This window comes from Stegodyphus dumicola, chromosome 3 (genome assembly GCF_044657685.1).
Source record: "Stegodyphus dumicola isolate Sdum_Otavi_A_Nest chromosome 3, ASM4465768v1".
Taxonomy (NCBI): Eukaryota; Metazoa; Arthropoda; class Arachnida; order Araneae; family Eresidae; genus Stegodyphus; species Stegodyphus dumicola.
In genome coordinates this window covers 51768926-51790019 of record NC_140770.1, presented here as the reverse complement: position 1 = coordinate 51790019, position 21094 = coordinate 51768926, and the positions used below count along the sequence as shown (strand labels likewise).

The 21094-nt window shown below is 29.2% G+C and overlaps 1 protein-coding gene across 3 annotated transcripts in view; it reads right to left on the bottom strand.

The window, feature by feature from the left end:
- Positions 1 to 599: 599 nt before the first annotated feature.
- Positions 600 to 21094, bottom strand: part of LOC118195663 (uncharacterized) — a 90040-nt gene continuing 69545 nt past the window's right edge. For all 3 annotated transcript variants that reach the window (XM_035366986.2, XM_035366988.2, XM_035366987.2), the window contains exons 19-22: positions 15607 to 15732; positions 12263 to 12366; positions 11892 to 12032; positions 600 to 2174 (exon numbers count right to left, since the gene is read on the bottom strand). In XM_035366986.2, coding sequence (XP_035222877.1) covers positions 2025 to 2174; positions 11892 to 12032; positions 12263 to 12366; positions 15607 to 15732 — 521 coding nt within the window. In that variant the 3' untranslated portion in view covers positions 600 to 2024. The remainder of the gene's footprint in view (positions 2175 to 11891; positions 12033 to 12262; positions 12367 to 15606; positions 15733 to 21094) is intronic.

Sequence of the window (21094 nt, the reverse complement as noted above, 5' to 3'; positions counted from 1 at the left end):
CAGTAAGAAAAAAAAAACTAAAGTTTTATTAGTTACCATAAACTTTTTTTAGTTTAATGAATAAATACTTACGTTGGCAACTTTCAAATGCAGAGTAATTTTTATGCCTAGGGCATGAGAATTATGAAATGATGTAGCCAACACTGGTACAAAAATATTTACACATCATTCTCATGACATATACAACAGAAGTATTTCTTCTTTTAATTGGAAAGTTTTCTTTATTACAAAAGTATGCAATGTTAACTCTGCACCTAAATTTACTTTTATTATAGAAAATATTTTTTCCCGATCAATCTGGAAAATAAATTCTTAACTTCATTTAAATATTGTATGCCATATTCGTGAGTGGTTCTTATTTGCTTGAGTCGTTAACATCATTTCAACGTGGCAAAATTATAAGTAATACAAACTGTAGACATACATTTCACAGAATTTTCAGCAAAATCATAATTGCAGAATTCAAACTAGAAGTATGGAAAATGCTGTTATTACCAAGCATATTACGAAGAAAACTTATTTTTATGAATCATGTCATGAAATTCTGAAATGAAAAGCTGTCCGCATTACTGATTCTTATACAAACATAACTTCACACATAAGTTCATCCATTTATTTATTTTGAACAATAAAATTTTACTGCCAGTTTATTTTTAATTCAATTCTTACTGAATTTGACATGCATTAAAAGAAAAAAAGGACTGTGATGTAATTTTTGGTGAAAAGATGTTATTTTACCATTTTTTTTCCAAGTTATCAAGTATAAGCTAAAACATATTCAAATTATATATATGTATAAATAACATCAAATCTATGGGAATCTGAAGAATTTAACAACTGATTTTCAATAATCTAAAAATTCACATTATCAGATTTTGAATTACTTCAAGTTCACTATAATTTCTGATAAATAACATAACAGGATACTATTTAAATGCAATTAATGACCATCCATTGTATTATTCTATAAAATTCTCTAGAGATCTAAAATGAATTAAGACCATATAAGGAATAATCAAATAATTTCTTCAGCTAAATATTACAGCCGTTAATTAGCAGTATTTATATTTCATAAGAAATTACTGAAAACATCAATATTACAACATCTATAACAAATACTTTTTCCAATCTTGATGCAATAAACTAGATAACCTATTATTAGTTTTAATGTTATTCACAATTAAATGAAATCATGAGTATTTTTTTTTTTTTTCCCCCACGAGGTGGGAACAATGTTTTCTCAAGATGATTTCATTTTAAATGTTTTAAGCAACACATTCCTTTTTCGTTAAATTAATATAGAAAAAAGATGCCAAATTTTGCCTAGTTTTATGAATCCGAATATAGCACATACATGAAACTGATTTTATTTTTTAAAATCTAACATATTTCATTTGATTACAATCTGAGATTAAACCTGGATGACCATAATTAAAATTTCAATATATACATTTACACAACCGAACTAGTATCATAATTTGCTACAGTGAGGTTTAACCCTGTTACAGAATTTCTTTAAAAATAATGAACATTTCAGTACGTAATATTTAATTTTTACACATAAAATTAGAATCCCTTGAATAAAGCTTACAGACAAATGTTACTTTCTTCCTTCGTAACAAAAGTTTACCTCACTTAACAATACAACAATTTCAACTTTGCTCACATTACATTTCAGTATATATATATATATCTATACACAATGCAATTAAAATTTCTTTTATACATATGCACAAATGATGTTTTTACAGTCTTCAGTACCAACAATACTGGTTGTGTGGCCAATAGCACTCATTTCCATAAATCTGAGACAGTTTAAAAAGATTCTTATAAAATATTTACAAAATGTTTATAAATCTGCCCCAAAATGAAAAATGATAAAATTGTGAAATGTCACAAAATGGAATAAGGCATTCCATTTCATTTTCAGTTTATGTGAATTAAAAGCACTGACAGTATTCATAAAATCTTTCCAATTGATAAACCCTCTCATACTTTTAAAATTAGTAGAATGGCCCTTTTAGTCATGATTTCTCCTTCTTCTTTAGTGGTCTTTTGCTAATATATTTGTTAACCATTTCAACAATATTTGCTTTATGGTCCAGTACTTTTATTGCCAGCTGTTTTGATTCTGTAACTTGTTCCTGAACTATTTTACTTCGTTGCAAATTTCCCTGAAAAGAAAGTTACTAAATGACATGGCAATAAGATTATTTTTCATTTTTATATAAAATGCCCCTCATAATCTGTTAAATACAAATTAACTATTATACCACAAATGCTGTTACAGGAAATACATAGTGACACATTTTCAAAAAGACTCTCCAGATTAATAAATTAACTCTCAAGAATCAAGGTTTACAAAGGTATAAATTTAATACTTTTCAAGAGTCTCTTCATAAGCATAATACGAATTATTAAATAAGTCTAATGTAGAATATATTAATTTAAATTTACAATAATGTACAAAATATTAAGTTATTTTTTGACTAATTTCATATGATTTTGCAATTTTTTAAAATTGTATGCTAATGAAAACTTTAAAAAGAGGAACAAAATATCTACATATCTCTGTAATGGATACAAACTATTTAAATAAAATAAAAATTAATCAGAAAAATTAGCCTAAAATTCTCAGAAATCCCAGCCTAAAATTCTGCTGGGAAGATTTTGAAATGTCATCATTTTGCCTTAGCCCATTTTTAAGAATGTTTCATGAAAACTTTATGCATTTAATTCTGATAATTAAAAAACCAATCCTTCCATAATTATATTTGAAAGAAATTATCTAAATTCAGATAAATTAAAAATCAGGAGATTCAAAGCTCTACTGGGAGACTGGATAATGAAAAATTTAATCTCCTGATTTTATTGGGACATTTGGCAGCTCTGCATCTTTAATATCAATTATCTAAGGACCAGCTGGAATGGTCCATGTTAATTTCTTACACAGACAAATTTCAAAATTTTAAACCTTCCTTTTCTCAAAAAAAAAAAAGAGTTAAGAAATGGTAAATTTTGTAATGAAAAAAAATAATAATAATAATAATAATGGACCAATGCAAATGTTAAAGCTAAATATCTTCATATCTGCTTCTGCAACTGAATGCAAATACTTTTACCAATCTCGACACATACTCTCAACTCACTCAGAAGAAAAAACAAAGAGATGAATATATGAACTGCTGGTCATCTACCATACTTAACCTCTCTACCAGAGAGTTCTTAACTAGAAAGATGGTATGTAAATTTTATATATCCAGAGCAAAGCCCATTAGAATACATATTTCAGCCTACAATATAAAGCACCCAAGAAGGGGCAAATATATGTTGAATGGAGCAAGGAACTGGTTATTTAGTGTATTTAATTTTCAGACCTCATCTGATGTCATCCCAATTTTTGAGCATTAGGCCCACTGAAATGAACTCCGGATAACTGCCATGCCTTCCACATTCAGAGAGCATGGATTTGGAAAGCCTTTTTGGGACAAAGCTGAAATAATCTGGAAAACTAGGATTTCTTATGGTAGAAATTAAGGTATGTAGTACAGGGTTCGTACACATTTCTGCACACGGAAATTAAGTACTTTTAAGGACCGTTAATGAAAAAAATTAAGGACCTATGAACAAATTGGAACTGAATAAATTCAATTGAAGATATTATCTATGGCTGAATTTCCCTTTTGCAATACAATCCTAAAAATAAAATAGATCCCTAAGTAGTACAAATTATTGCTAAACATGAATTAATTAACATAATTGTTAATAAGTTTGAGAATAAAATAAACTTTATGCAATTTATCAAGTAGTATAAATATTTTACACTTATAATTGTTGGTCATATTTGAAAGAAGATAAGTGACATTTACGTTTTACTAAAAGTTAGCTTTATGCTGATTTTTGTTACGTCTCATTTTGTCACCTACTTGGTCAGTCTAGAGGTTTAGTAAATAGCAGGTAGATTTTATGTTAAACTGCATAGGTTAAAATGAGAAGTAAGATCATAATCAGCACGATTCATAACCAAAAGACTGAATGTTGTCACCGCTGCTGCTTGTCTAGAGAGAGACCTGCTGATTAGAACAAACCTGAAAGGCCTGATGTAGGCAAGGTTGGCAAGTGTTGAAAAGTTGGTCAAGTTCTGTTTCATGCAGTTAGTGTCGTAGCTTCATGTACAGTTCCAGGGGTTGTAACCCAGTTACTTTAAGGTTCCAATAAGCCATTAAAGCATCAGAGGCGATAAGTTGTTTTGTATTATTTTAAGTCTAAGTAGATGCATAGAATATGTTTTGAATTTTTACATTTTTATAATTTATCTTGTGACCAACCACAGTGAGTATTAATGAAAGGCAATAACTCGCTTTAATATGTAGAGATAATTTTTAAGAGTAAGCAGTTAGTTATAAATAATTAAATTAGGTAGTTTGATAACCATTATGGGTTTACATGACCACCATTAAATTTTATTTTTTAACAATATTTGTTAAAAAAGCCCTATTTAAATCAAAATGTAATAAAATTTCACAGTTTAAAGAAACAACAGTCAACAAAATATTTATCTGCCATTTTAATTTGAAGCCTTCCCAGACATTTTGGCTAGTTTATATCGATTTCCTTCTCTTTAAGCATCTTTTCTAACAATTAAAGATTTGTCTCAATATGCAAATCAATGCTGTCGCTAGTTTCTGCGTCTTTATCTCCTAACTTGTCAACCTCTCCACAATGTACCTATGAGGGTTTAATTGATCTGGTAAAAGTTAAATAGTCCAAAACTCCTGACAGGCGGGAAGCATATTATCGCTATGTCTGAAATTAACTACAATAATATTAGAAAAAGATTTAAATAAACCTCTTATTTAAAAAGAGCTCAGAACATAAAGGCATGTTCTGATGCTAACAAAATCAATTACATCTCATGGTGATGTAATTAAACAAGAACAGTCAAATTCAAACAAATAATGTGGACTAGTGGTGAAAGATTATACAATTTAATTTTAATTTAATCTGGCTCAATAACGCTATCATATGAGGAAATAGAAATGGGGAATTATAGTAAAGGTTGAAATCATAAACAATTGGGAAATTTACATAATAATAACTGCATATATCTTTGAAGAATAATTTCCTTTATGTATTCAGTTTCTTTCTTCAACACGTTTCCTTTTCCTTTTAGAATTTTTTTTTTTTATTTAATTAAGGATTTAATTTATTCTAAAAAACACTAAATGCATTTAGAATGTACAGAAAAAGCAGCTAATTTTATTTCTTTAGAAATATGAACATTCAGAAGCAATATGAAATATATATAGTAAAGGCCAGTTAGAGCTGATGTATCAGAATTTCTAGAATTTAGTGACACACTGAACATCAAAATCTAGAAATGGCAAAATGTTTAGGATTTATAGCAGGCATTGGAAGCAGAATTTAAGATCCACAGAGATTGCATTAGGTGGGAAAATGCCTAGTGCTAGCTATGTGTATGATGCATTAAGAAATATTAGATGAATCTTTTAAATTGTAAGTTTTCAATTTCTTTATTAATAAAAAAATCCCTTTCTATAATGCCTGGCCATGTGATAAAATCAGAAGCATTTTTGATATTCTCCATGCATCTGTCTAGTGAAAAGTAGAGAAAATAAAGAAAAGATAAATATGTTAAGATTCTAATAACAGAAGTAAAACATTTAAATATTATGTTTTCATTGTTCTTCCAGATGTTCTCCAAAAATTAAGAAATTCATTGCAAACCTTCCGTAAAATACATCCATTACATGTTGATACCATGGAGACATTTTTCATTTTGTCATATATTTCTCGAATCTTCTAGAATCGTGGGTCTATAAATCTCGCCTTCAAATCCTTCTAAACTTTCCAAGCTGCAATGTCTAAAATCTTAGAGAAAAATTATCCCTACCAATTCTGTAACAGCAAAAAGCTAGAAATATTTTGGGAAAAAATACGAGGGAAAAAGTATAAAATTAATTTTATAAAGAAAACTGATGCTCATTCTGAGAATTTTGAATATTCTGAGACAATTACATGGGAAAACCTCTTACTATGAAAAAATTTAAATGAAGACATTTTTTAATTAATTAAATAGCTAATTTTGCTTTTGCTAAGAGCTGTTTCGTAAATTGTGCTTTATAGCATTATACCTTGTTTATTTTTCAGATTTAAAAAATTGTATAATAAGTTGCCAAAGTAAAACTTTATAATATTACAGTGAAAAATAAAAATGTCTTATTTCAATGTTATTTTTTAAACATAATTTCAATATATTACCATTATTTTAATGAAATTTTTTAATGTTACGATGTTTTACAAAAAATCATCGAAACATTCTCAGATCTCGGAATTAAAAAGTTTCTATAGAAACTAATCTTAAAATCGCCAAAATGTTGAAAAGTCGCCAAATTTAGAACAGTTTAATAAAAGAATTGACATCCCCAAAAGCGAAAAGTTGTTTAAGAGCTCTTTACTAGAAAAAATGAATTTCGAAAGGCTCATGTTTCACTTCTTGCTTAGAAACTCGAGCATCCTATCATTTATATTAAAAATAGAAACAAATTATAACTCATGAACCCATTCAAAAGATAATCATATATAAGGCAGTGAATCGCCAAAAATATTCCTCAAAATACTAATTCACACTCAAAATGACAGTCGTAAAAACAGACAGAAATTTCAGATGATTAAAATTAAGGACCTTCTACTGATTTTGGACAAAATTAAGGACTTTTAAGGACCAAAAATCAATTCCAAAAAATCTAAGGACTCTTAAGGACCGTACGAACCCTGTAGTAATGTAACTTTAGTAGAAGTCGCCAAATTTTCAGAATGTGCTGAACTCTGGCAACCATGTTTACAATATTCCTTCAGTTAAGCAAAGGTAAGTTCACATGCCTTCTTTTTTGTTGTATTCCAAGTTCTAATAATGATTTTTATAAACAAATTATGATTCCACCCCCCAAACTTAGTTTTAAAATATAAACTTATGGAAATTGTGGCAAAGTTTTTGCAGGTAATACAGAATTTTGCTGAAATATTTCTAAAGAGAACAATGATTTTCTAAAGTGAAAACAGATCGCAGTGTACTTCACGACAAGAACAACGCACTAAAATTTCAGAAAGATCTGAAGAATGTAAGGGTTTTATTTTTTAACGTATCACATAATCCTTATTTAATAACTGAAATTGCTAAAGTAATTTCAATTTCAATAATTTAAATTCCTAAAGTATGCATTCTTTTTATGCTGATAAGGTTTACGACTTACAATAAATATTGATAGTTTGGGAATCTTTCTTTAAAAAAAAAAAAGAGAAAGGCATGAAAATCACCAACTTGTACCCATAAGTAACTTTTACATTATCATCTTTAAAAAATCACCAAATTGTGCCAAAGTGGTTGCATTAATACCTAAGTACTGAAACTAATTCAAACCTTCAAATCATATTAATGGGAGACAGTAACAGAATCACTGATGCCTGCGGCATGGCATTTCCTGGGTGAATTCAGTCCACGTTCACTTCATCTGGATTATTTATAGTAAAATTTTTTTCTTATCTTTTTCGGGATTAATGGAAATCATGTAATAAAAAATGTGTATTATGTGATACATCATAAATAAGGATTATGTGATACATGATATTACAGAAACATGATTTCAGGATATAAAAAAGTAAAACAGGTAATTCATATTTAAATAATTTCACTGCTTATTGCATGAAATGTAAATCGAGAGATATCATTATGATTGAGAAACTGACTACATAAGATGATTAATGGGATTCAGACAAATAACCATATAGCACCAAGAATGAAAGTAATGTTAAGAATATAATAATTTAAAATTACTATGAGTAGTGGTAATAAAAACTCTATTTTTTAAATATATTTTAAAACAATATTTTTAACATAAGACAAAAGTTATGAATAAAAAGAAATTTCTTTAATTAATTTCTAACTCTTTGTAGCCAATTTCTTGGTTCCAAGAAGCATAAATAAACTAGTGTTTTCAAAAGAAACCACAGAACTTACAAAGTTTAAATATTTCACAGTATCAATTTATTTTTTTTCCTACCAGCATTATTCACTATATTTGTAAAGAATTTTTTAGTTTACTAATAGTATTTCAGTGGGGTCTGGTTTTTTCGAAAACTATTTATTTGACGACATTAAGATGACTCTGGTGTTAATTTAACTTAATTTGAAATAACAGCCTCAACTGAGTTTTTGTTGTATTTGCTACAATGGGTAAATGGCAATCTATTTTAATCTTGCAGTACAGCATGGAGAATAACTATTATTTAGTTATCACCCTTATGTTTATGTCATTCTATTTCACTACGCACCAATTTCAGTATTTTTTCCTTTGAATCTCTTCTACTGCCATTTGAACAAGAACTGTGAAATTTACGGCATTTTATTTTCACATAATTTTACAATAATAATCAAATACACATTATAAATTTTTCTTCAAAGCAATTTTAATTAAAAAAACTTCTATTAATAAATATTCTAACCTTTCTGCCCCCAGTTATTAATTACCTTAAAAAAAACCTTGACAATATTTTATATCTTTTTTGGCATCATAATTTGTCATAAAATTTTCTCTTTCCCATTTTTTACATTTTTATTTTATCTACTCACCCATTCAGTAAATATTCCATATACATAACAGGGTATTTGCCAATCACAAATTCAGCAAAGATGGCTGAACCTATCAGGCTTTCAGTCTTTAACCCTTAACTTCCCACTGTTGCATTTCTGCAACATATGATTTATTTTAATTTAACAGTTTCAATATTTTTTTAAAATTACCTACAAATCACTTATCCGAGAAAAAAAGATTACTGAAACGAAATACATGCTAATTTTGTCACTAGATAGCAGCACATTTTTTTCCAGAAATCACAACATATAAAAATCTCTGTTGCCTCAAGAACTGTGTTTTTGCTATAAAAAGAACCCATTATATTTTATGCTTCCTCTTGCTTATTGACGAAAACAATTACCAGGTAAGAAATTTAAACATTTTATGTACATTTAAAAGTAATTTTGATTTTCTAAAAAAAAAGTTTGAAAGGAAAAAGTTTGAAAGAAATTTGATTTTAATTATATGTTGCAGGTCTGCAACATTGGTCTTTGGTTACCATTTTGACATGGCCAAAATGCGTATACTAACCCAAGAAGAAATTGCTAGATATATGAATAATTTGGACAAATTAAGTGATTTAAGTGAGGATGGTCTTGAATATTCTGCTGATGATGTTCATTTTTTACCTGATTGTGTGTCATCTAATGATGATTCAGATAGCGACTGTGCAAATAGTGTTGTTTCACAAAATACAATTCAGAATATAAAAAAATCCGATGATGATGATAATAAATTGATAGAAATATTTCAATTAGTGTGTGTGTGTGATTATGGCAAAGCCTTGAGAGCTATCTGCCTACGGGGAGGGATGCCTTCGTGGAGGATTTTCTAAGGGAAACTGGCTTATATACAAGTTACGCATGGGGAAAACGACCATGCAGCCAGCTCCGTTCGTGGGATTCGAACCTCGGACCGAACTACCAGTGTTCAGCGACTTTACCGCTCGGCCGCTGGTATATTTCAGTCAGAGAATCTTTTTTAAATTTAACTGTTAAGAATAATAAAACATTGTCAAAGAATATTTTATGGAAAAATCAAAACATTTCATTGATTGAAGAAGTAATAAAATTCCATAGAGATGACACGCTCCCAAGAGAAATTACGGATTTGGACACTACGTACCAATTTTTTAAATATTTATGGACGGAAGAGATCATAAGTACATTTATGAAGACAGCAAACGATATGCTATTCAAAAGAATCCAAGTAAGCCTTTGACTATATCAGAGAATGAAGTAAATCAATATTTGGGTATTTGCATTTATGCATCTCTAGTTCACCCACCAAAAATGAAAAAAAAAAAAAAAACTAATGAATTTACAAAAATTCAAATCTGAAGTTGCATCATGCTTATGCAAAATGGGGTACGATCGAAATGCTAAAAGAGGAAGACCTACTAATACTTCAATAGAACAAATGTCTCAGACTAAAAGATGCAAAGGGACTGCCTAATCCGTTCCATGTAAGGACATTCGTAGAGATGGTATAAATCATTGGCCAATATGATCAAAAAAGAATACGGTGCAAGTTTCCAAACTGCAAGAGCTACACTCAAACTGAGTGCGAAAAGTGTAGAGTAGGGGACTTTTTACATTACGAGTCAATAACTGCTTTAAAAATTTTTATTGTATGTAAGGCTAAAGCAATTTATAACAATGAATAATAAAATCCTCTTATAAAAATAGTTTTGTAATTTTACAGCACTACTGTGCAATGTTGCACATGGGTACACAACTTCACACTTAAGACTAATGTGAATCAACTTTGTTTTAGTTAATTTGCTAAGTCAGTATGTATACATTAAGTGATAAAAATAGAGAGCTGAACACGTAGCAAATAAATATGTGCTTACATGTCGAAAACTGTTGTCACAGAAACAGACAGAACTTTCTAGTAGACCGAATATTAGTTGCATTTAGCTAATCATGGCATAAAGAATTAGAAACAATCCACTAGAACCTAGAGTTTCTGATATTTGTTTTGACCCATATGGAAAATAATCACACAAAATGTGTCAAAAGCAAGAATATTATCTGGCATGTTTATATTTGATGCTAAAATTGACTACTGGCTTAGTAGACTGATTCCAAAAATACCATTCCATAAAATATTTAGGCAATCTTTAAGAATTCAATTCTACAATGTAAACTGTTTTTATAGATGTTCATATAAAAGAAGGAATGAAAAAAGCAACATTTAGTGGGAAAAAAAAATTTATTGCATACTCGAAGCTTCCTTCACTTCTCTACATAATCACCACCCTTCACTTCAACATTCCTCGTATCTGTTCACGAGCTTCAGAATCCCCATGTTCTGCCACCAGTTCATTAAGCCAGGTGGTCACTGCATTCAAAGTTCAGCATTAACATTTTTTACATAATATCACACAGATACAGATGCCTTTCTTAATCAGATTGTGATTGGTTATGAGATGTAGGTGTCTCACATCATCTCAAAGAGCAAACACCAGCCACTTGAGTGGCATTATCCCTCATAATTCAAATAAACGAAAAAATTCAAACACAAAAAACATCTCTCAACACAAAAGAACCCTCTCAACTCTCACTCAACACAAAAGAGCATGGCAAACATCTCTGGAATTATAAAAGTGATCTTTAGGTGGATTCCATACGAAAAGTCACTACAATCAATGCAAAATGAAACTTAAGAAAACTGTGGTAAGCCATCCAAAAAAGGAGGCGAATGCTTTCTACAGAAATTGTTTTTCTTCATAACAATGCCCACTCTCATACTGCTACTTTAAATCAAGAGTTGGTGGATCAATTCGGAGGGGAAATTTCTTACTATCCACCCTATACCCAGATCTTGCTCCTCGCGATTTCCACCTTTTCCCCCAAGGTAAAAAGAGGTTCCATGCAGTAAATATTTTGGAAGTGATGAAGAGTTGGAGAATGCAGTGACCATCTGGTTTCATGAATTGGAAACAGAAGAGTATGACATGGGAATTCTGAAGCTCATGACTAATGACATGAATGATTAATAACTAATAACTCGTGATAAAGCTTGTGGCAGATGTTTAAATGCAGAGAAGTGAAGGAAGCTTTAAGTATACAACAGAATTGTTTTTTACAATAAATATTGCGTTTTCCATTTTGTATAACTTAACAGTCTTTATTTTATCGATAACCTTAGTATGCTTATATTTACACATATATTCCTGGTAGATGATATTTGATCAAATAGATAAATTACTTAAATAAAAAATATATTTACCTTTATTAAATCAGTCAGCTTGTTTATAATTCTGTCTTCATCAGAATTCAATAAAGTTCTATTTCTTAAAGCAGGGGGGTCATTTTCCACAAAATTAAGCAAATGTGACAACCTAGAGTAAACTGTCTCTTCCAGACCAATCTATGTCAAAAGAATAAATTGTATCCTTCTTAACTAGATTTATCAGGGGTGTAAGTTCTCAGAAAAATAAATAAACAAAATAAAATTGCTTATTTAAATTTAAAATAATTCAGTGAAAAGCTTTAATTAACAAAACCCAAAAGAATATTTTTTGCATGGTGTTTAAAAAAAATTAATATATCTTCTCAAAACTTAATAGCTTTATGCATAAAAACAAAGTTTATACTTACAACTTCATCCATTTGGGTTGTCAGGTGATAAACTTTCCATCCATTAGCAAGCTGAAGTATACCTTTCTGATTTGCCAGTTCATTTACAGTTGGCTTTTTCTCTTCTATTTAAAGAGGGATGAAAAGAGGTAAAGGGAAAATAAATATTCTGAGACTTCACATTTATTTACAATGAGATAAAATTATGAGATTTAAACTCAGGCAGCTCAATTTTGCATCAGTCTAGAACAGGAGTTCTCAACCTTCATTGCCTCATCCCCCCTTTCACAACTACTATAAAGTCAACCCTCAAATTTAGATTATTTTTAATGCATTTTATAAATTAAACAGGAAAAAGTATAGAAAATATTGTAAATACCAAAACTTTTAATAAAAATAATTTTTTAATGGAAATAAAGGGCTGAACCCCCTCCCAAAGCATCAAAGCACATGCTTCAATCATAGATTTATATTTTCATGTTAAATTTCTCAAATAATAAAACTTAACACCATTAAATGACAAAAAAAAAAAAAAAAAAAAAAAAATTAGCCACTGAATAATAAATAATTTATTTCAGAAGCCATATTAATTAACTCCAAACTTTAATATAAATCACTGAAACAACAACTCAACTCAAATTCAGTAATACGTGCTGAATGATAACAATAATTTTTTTTAGTGCCATTTTATAAGAATTAAAGTAAAATGAATTAATCAGTCACAGTTTAGATACCCCAGAATGAAGTACTCTTTGAATTATTTAATTTGATGGTTATTTTTAATAAAATTAATATTATACTTTATAATCTCTTGATTATAAAGTATAATAAGATGAATGAGACTAATAATAATTTGGATGTGGAAAACAGTAAATCACCTGGTGGTTTTTCAATACAATTTATTATAAGAAAGTTTGACTCAAGAAAATTATATTTTTCTTCGGATTCTTCCGACTGCAAGAGTAAAAATATTGCAAACAATACATTGATTGGGAGGAAAAGAAGTTGTAACCCTAATAATAGGACCCAAAATTTACAAAAGCATAAGAGAACAAAAAGTTTTGCATACAGGAATTGAAGAAGAAATTTAATACCTGCAAAAACATTTATTGATTTTTAACATGCAAATGTTGTCAGAAGTGCAATAAAAAAGGGGGGAATATAAGATTGACAGAAGAATAACAAAACAAATACAACATTTTATATTTGTGCAAACTGAAATTATTTTCTTGCCAGCCCAATACCTTCTTATTTTGAATAAGAAGATGCTGTCATGAAGGCATTTTATACTAAACCAAGATCTCATTTCTTTACATATTATATTCGAAAAGACCAACATGATACTCCTTTGCAAGGAACACTTCACAGGTGAGTGATAAGTGAATATACAAATGGTTGTTTTAAAAAAGAAGTTATGTATTTGGTTGATCAGCACAATTGCTGTGTTGCAAGCAATAAAACAGATGACATACACATTATAATACATGTTGAGTCATTTGCAGTCTACACTAGCTACTACACCACCAGAGCATCTAAGACAACAATATTTAAATCCTGACTTAAATATTAAGAAAATGTATGAACTATATGTCATACAATATGAAAAGAAAAATGTAGTATCAGCGAAAAAAATATTACAGTAACATACTCTCTACCAAATTTAATTTACATTTTAAACAATCGTCTAAAGATACATGCCAAACTTGTGATTCCTAGTAAACAAAATTCAATCTTCAGGTGGTTAGGGGCTTCAGATAAGAAAAACTGAAAAGGAAACCCATTTCGGCTAAATAGGCTCATAGTCTTATGGCTGCAGATCAAATGGTAGCATCTGGAAAAATTTTTCATATTTTCTTTCGATTTGGAAAAATCTTTAGCCTTTCCTAAACTGATCACACCCATAGCTTACTATAAGCAAAATATATATGTTTACAATTTTGGTTGCTATGATTTCAATAAAAATATAAACCACGTGTTTGTTTGGCCAGAAACTGAAGGATCTTGTGGACCTCAACAAATTTCTCATGCCTAACAAAATCATAACATATTCAGGTTCATATACCAGACAAAATATAAATATCAAAACTGTCTGGAGTTCATTGAAACATTTTTAAAGTACGGAAATAAGAACCCGAGTCATTTGAAATGAAACTTTTGATAGGTGGACATAGCTATTTGCATAATGATTTAGATTTTGCTATTATTGAGTCACATGCAAAAAACAATTCAAGTATTTTTCACCAAATGATTGGGAGCATATAATCAAAACATGAAAAAAGAAAGCATTGTTTAATACAAACCAAATGACTAACCAATATTTTTCTCAACAAAACCTTTAGAAAATTTAGTCATTAACAGACAAGGAACTGTTACAAGGTTTCCAGGAAAATGGCTTAAAATGTGCTGGATAAAACTTGAAAAGTCCAAACCCCACCTCACACTATTCAAATGTGATTATAATGAAGATTTAGAATTTAATGTAATATAAGTAAATCTGTAGCAGGTAAACCACAAAGTTTGAAAAATGTAGATCAGCACATATGGACCTTGCTAAAATTCATTCTTCCTGTTGAAGATGATTACTATAATAACTTAATAACAAATCAAAATGACAAAACCTCACATACAGCTGATGAAGATGACACATTTATATTGATGCTCTTGAATTAATCACAAATAATATAACAGAATTAATAATATTCATTTTTATAAAAATTCTTTCATAAAATATATAATAATTAAATTTTTCTGTACCAAAAAAACATAAAAATTTGAACACAGAATTTATTACTTTTTTCACATGTCAAATCGATTGACTCAATAAAATAAAAATTGTAACATTACTGATGATAACATTTTGCCTTTCGTTCTTATTAATTTTATATACCATTAGATGAAAACTATATGTGTATTTATGCATTCTACAATATTTATTTTAATTTAAAGGGAATTTTAAAAAGCTATGTACATTATTTCATCGCAATTCTCCTCTTTTTGTTATATTAAGTTAATTGATTTGTGCAGTGAATGACACAAAAATACATGGAATTTGCTTCTATACCAACCTGAAAGTGTCAGATCCTAAGATTGACAGAAAAATAACAAAACAAATACAACGTTATCTATTTGTGCAAACTAAAATTACTTTCTTGCCAGCCCAACACTCAAACATAAGTACGTGATTCATTCCAACCATAATTAATTAAAATTAGAAACAAATCCATCAGAAATGTAGGTTAAACAAATACCACAAATAAAATACATTTACAAATGTTTAAACATATTTTTAAAAATTCTTCTAGTTTCTGTTTAATTAAAAGCACATTAATATTTCACGTCAATTAGAAGTACTATTTGCATCTTACCTTTAGGTTTTACATCACTATATCTAGCAAAATGATTATGCCTTGCTTTCCATGGTTGATGGTAACTGCTCAAAAGTGACATTGTTGGCCTCTTATAAAAAGTAACACATTTTGTTTTCTCCTCTTCTGTAATAAAATACTTGAATGAAATCTCAAGAATGTGAATTTTTAAAATTACTTAATGCAATAAAAAATTAAATAAAAAATCACTTTGTAACATTTAAAGATGCTCACAATTACACATTACCTCTGTATGTTGGTGAGACATTCATCTTCCTTAATCTGATAGTGAACACAAAATGTCAAACTTAAAATTTTATTTTCTCACTACTAGTGAGCTTAACAATACAATATAAAATTGAAGTCTCATTCAGTTCTGCAACTTTTTGAAACATTTGCACTATATTAATTAGTTGTAACTCCAGTAATTCTCCGCTAAGACATAAATCAATTAGATCACATAGAGCTCAAATAATGTTCAACGATGCATTTACCAAACTATACAAATGTTAGACGTTCATGCCCATTCTTATCAACTGCAACAAAATGAGGCATAAAGAAAAGAATCAACATAATCTTAATTGTTGGTAAAATATAAATAAAATATAATAACTTCAAAAGGGAAGGATGGAATTAGGACAAGTTTCCGTAATTCAATAAATTTCATTTATTAATGAGAAACATTTTTCTGTTAGGTATAAATGCTAAAAATTGAAAAACTAGGAGATCCTGTGATAAACTAAGAGACTGGCAGATGTGATGAAATATCAGAAGTTTCCCAGTAAAACTGGAACAGTTGGCAGCTATGTGCATATCAAGATGTAAAAAATAATGTTAAAATTACAACTTTCATTGTGATTGTTGAAATTTATGAAAATACAAATTCAAAGCAGTTTAAAATGCATTATACAACTTTTCTTTTTGCTGTAGCAGTCACAAAGAAAATAATAAAATGGCAAAATTAGAATACACAATTTGTTATAATTTAATTTTTGTAAGAATATAAATTGTTGAAAAAAATTAAAATTCTACTTGAGACAGACCGCATTAAAAATTTATGCAAAGACGCCAATCTATAGCTAAACATTTTAGCAATCAATATGCGAATGACACTGAGCACACAATATTTTTTTTAATTAGCTAATCCACATTTAACTTAATTTGTGAATGAAAAAATTAAAAATACTTTTTGTAAATTAAATACATATTTCATTAGAAATTTTAATTTTATTATTCAAATAAAAATACTGCTAAATCTACTAGTATATTTTTTAAAGTTAATATTTTAAATCACAAATAATCATATAGAGGGGAAATCAGAATCCATAAATCATATCTTAATGTGGTTCATGGAATGTGATTTATATAATGAAATAAAAATTCAATTGTTTTAAATTCTACAGACAATAAATTTTTATATCTAATGCATCCTCCGGATAACTTGAGATTCTTTACGACATACCTAGACTGATACAAATGCACTGCTACATAAGTTGAGATTCACAGATAGACATGGCCAAAAACAATGCATCAATTTTTTACTGGACATTCTTAAATATATATTATCAATCACACACATCATCATTCACGGGTGCAATATAGACCCCACAATTCTGCACAGCTTACATTTTAGAACAATGACAATAGCCAGCAGAGGCTAAGTGACATGCCTAAGCAGCAGCAAAATATACAAAAAGGGCTGCACAATTAGAAACAGCGGTATTTATAAACTTTGTGCTTTTACTTAAATTATGAACTGTGATTGTGAAAAATATTCACAGTGCTACTCTTACACAATGGCATGATGTGGAATAATTTTCAGATCACACACTTCAAATTCATATATTAGTGATTTTATGACAGGAACAGGACATTTAAATACATAATATGACAGGAACAGCCAAATTAAAATGAGAAACTAAAAGAACTATTGCTAAGTTGGTAGCGTTTTATATCTTACATATTCTCCCTTCAAAAAGAGCTTGGTGATAGAAGATTTTTTCTTGTTTCAAAATTATGCTGGCAAAACAAGAAAAACATAATTTTGAAGGATGGGAAAAACGCAAAATTGTGATATAAATATTTTTTTTAAATAACAAAATCTTGTATATAACACATTGAACAAAAATTGCAAATTTTAAAGTTATATTAAAATTTTCAGTCCAATTGTAAAAGTTTGCAAGTTCATTTTTCCTCAAAATGTCATAAAAAGTGTTGTAACTTTGGTGTGCCCTAATAATATTAATTAATTATTAATAAAATAATTAAAATAATTATTTACTTGTTATAAAAAATGCATATTTTCATATTTTAAAGCAATGTAAAATATACTCTAGAAATCAATAAACAAAATACAATACAATAACAACATAAACTTCCATAAAATTAGGCAGGCCCTCACAAATGAATCAGCATAGAGCTACTTGCTGATGGCTGAGGGATGCTTATCATTTCTTCCATAAGAGCAAATGATGTATTGTTCATTGATTCTACAATAGCAAAAGTCCTTCCTGCATGTGTCTATAATTGCAGTACTTTTGATGTACCCACAGCTAATTTCTTTTGCCACGGCAAAATCCCAAAACATCGAGTAAGAGTTGTTTCAAATGATCCAAAACTCAAACTGGAAGCTTGCCTTCAATTAAAAATCAAACAAAACAGCATTCAGCATTGCACTTAAGCCTCCAAGAAAGTACATGTCATTTATTCACAGTCATCTTTTCCACCATGTACAACTGAAAAGTCTTTGTTGCATATACTGCTTTGAGCATACAGAAATTTTAGATATAACTCTTATATACAGTCAAAAGTCATTAACCCGGACACCCATAATCCAGAATGATCTATAATCTGGACCTCAAAGCTACAAACTTTCTGCACTTGCGTCAACACATAATGCGTTCACGCATGCGCATAATACCTTTACACATGCACATATGCGTGTGCGCATGCACGTTTAATGTATAACAGACGGTATAAGCTAAGCTAAAATTATCTAATTATCTATTTCAGTTAATGTTGCAGATTGCCTTGTTCCTTAATCTTCGAATTGGATCCAGCTTATTATTTTTTGCAAAATCCAGCAATTTTACAAAAGAAAGCTTGAACTTTCGATTATGTCAAATAGAATTTCTGATGTTGGAGCTGCCAAAGGACCTGCAAAGCGAAAGCATGTTTCGATGTCCATTAAACAAAAAGTAGAACTGCTGCAAAAAATGGATAAAGGCATGAAGAAAGTGACAGACAGGTGATTTGTTTCTCTAACCATTCCGAAATCTGTTTATCAATTTCATGCTGCTCTGCGGAAGGGGGGGGGGGAACGTCGCGATGCGCAATGAACTGGAAGTTAATCTGTCAGCACTATCCTCATCTTCAGGGCAAATGTTTTTATTTTATTCGGCTTATAATTCCTCATTAAATGTAGTGTTTCATCTTGATGTACTCCAATATAATTTAAATCAATTTCCTCGTCATTATAAATATCACGAATACACGTCAAATAGTTTTCTGGTTGCAATTTTCTAATTTCGACTATGCGTAATGAATGACTTACGCATGCGCGTGTTGAAAGAAATGTTTAATAAAGTAAACAAATAAATATTAGGCTTTTTTTTTTTTTTTTTTTTTTTTTTTGTAAATTTTGATACCCTTTAGATCATAATTGCTCTTTATTTCATAAATTACGGTTTCATATTTTTAATTTTATAATTTCTGCATGTCATCTTACCAGATTTAAACTGATGATCTAAAATTCAGAAAAACCGATAATCCGGAATTGCCGAAGTCCCGACGAGTTCGGATTAAAGACTTTTGACCATATAACTCTTAAAAATACGTCTTCAAATTCCTGACTTTTTTAGCCTCTTCTTTTATATTGGCATTATTCACAATTTTAAAAGCTTTCAGTTTCATCACTACTCACACGAAGCATGTGTTACATTTTGACCATAATCCAAATAAATGGAAGCAAATGATACACAGATAAATTGCACATTGGCTTCAGGGTGTTGTCAGAACTCAAGTCAGAATTTACATATCTACAATTAGCTAGTCTTCAAAAATCACAAAATCATCAACTTACCACGTGATACTTGATGTCATAATAGTTTTGCTAATTCTTGTATGAATAAGATGGTTCCCTTTTGCATAGCATTTCTCTTGTCCCACCAATTTTTTAAATCTATAGGTTTTCCATATTTTTTTCAGCTCATGTAGTTTTTAAGGAATTTCTGTAGAAATTATGGAAGAACTTGTAATAACTAGAATTTTTGATAATGCCACCATTCTCATATCTTGGTGTACAGTAATATTACAATTACTAGTTACAGGAAAGTATACATACTGTTTGCTGTGAAAGTTCATGCAATTTTAATCTCAAGAAAAGAAATACCTTCTTTACTACATTTTAGATTTTTTACTGTATATAGGCATGAGGTAACACAAAAGGAAATTCATATTAAAAGCATCCTTTAAATATGAGCTCTGATATGTCTTTGAATAAGTTTTTCTATTTTCACACGTCTGCTTTTTAGATTATTAAAAAAAAATCTGATGTGAACACCACATGACTTCCTTGTATGGAATATTAAATTATACACATTTTTTCTTGCATTTTGTTTAAACTTATTGGATTTAATTATATCTACTTCTCCGACAGCGCATAAACAACAATAGAATAAGTGCATTCTTTAAAATTCACTCATTTGTTTACCATAGTGACATTCTGGCGCTAGGTTCACTTAACAGTATTATATTTCGTTCATATTATAACTCAGATTGTAAAAAATTTGTATCATTTAAAGAATTATCTAATCGTTACCACATGTTCTATTCAAGTACTATAATAAAGCTAGAACGATATATAAAAGAAATTAAGCAAACAAAAAAAAAAAAAAAAAAAAAAAAAAAAACAGTTTTTCACAGACGATTGAGTATTTCTCATTCAATTAATTCAGTTCTCACTTCGCGAGAAGGCGAAAATACATAAAAACTCAAAATATCTATATTAAAAATTACGAAGTAAACCTTAAACACTTCTTTCCTCGAAAAAATTCCAGAAAGGATTAAGCATGATTTAAATTGCAATAATAAATGAAGGTGTTTATCTTTATTGTTGTGAAGCTACATTTCTCTAGATTGGCAATAAATTCACTACTCAGCTGTTTCAAATGTAAACAAGCAATGGCCGCCATCAGAATAGGCTTAGCTGCACTTAAACAACTTTTAAATTGTTGATAATTCTAAAAATATTGCATACAGATTTACTAAAGGCATAAAACCCTTAACCTGAAGATAAAAACAACATAATTCAATCATTTTTAAAACAAAAAATGTACAATTTACTAACATATAAGAGTAAAGAAACTGAGATCACTGAGCCGGGTACCAGATTGGATATATTTATAAATATATTTATATATGTTTGGCGCGGCTGATTGAAACCAAAATATGCGGTGCACATCTACATGTTATAGTAGTCCTTTATACA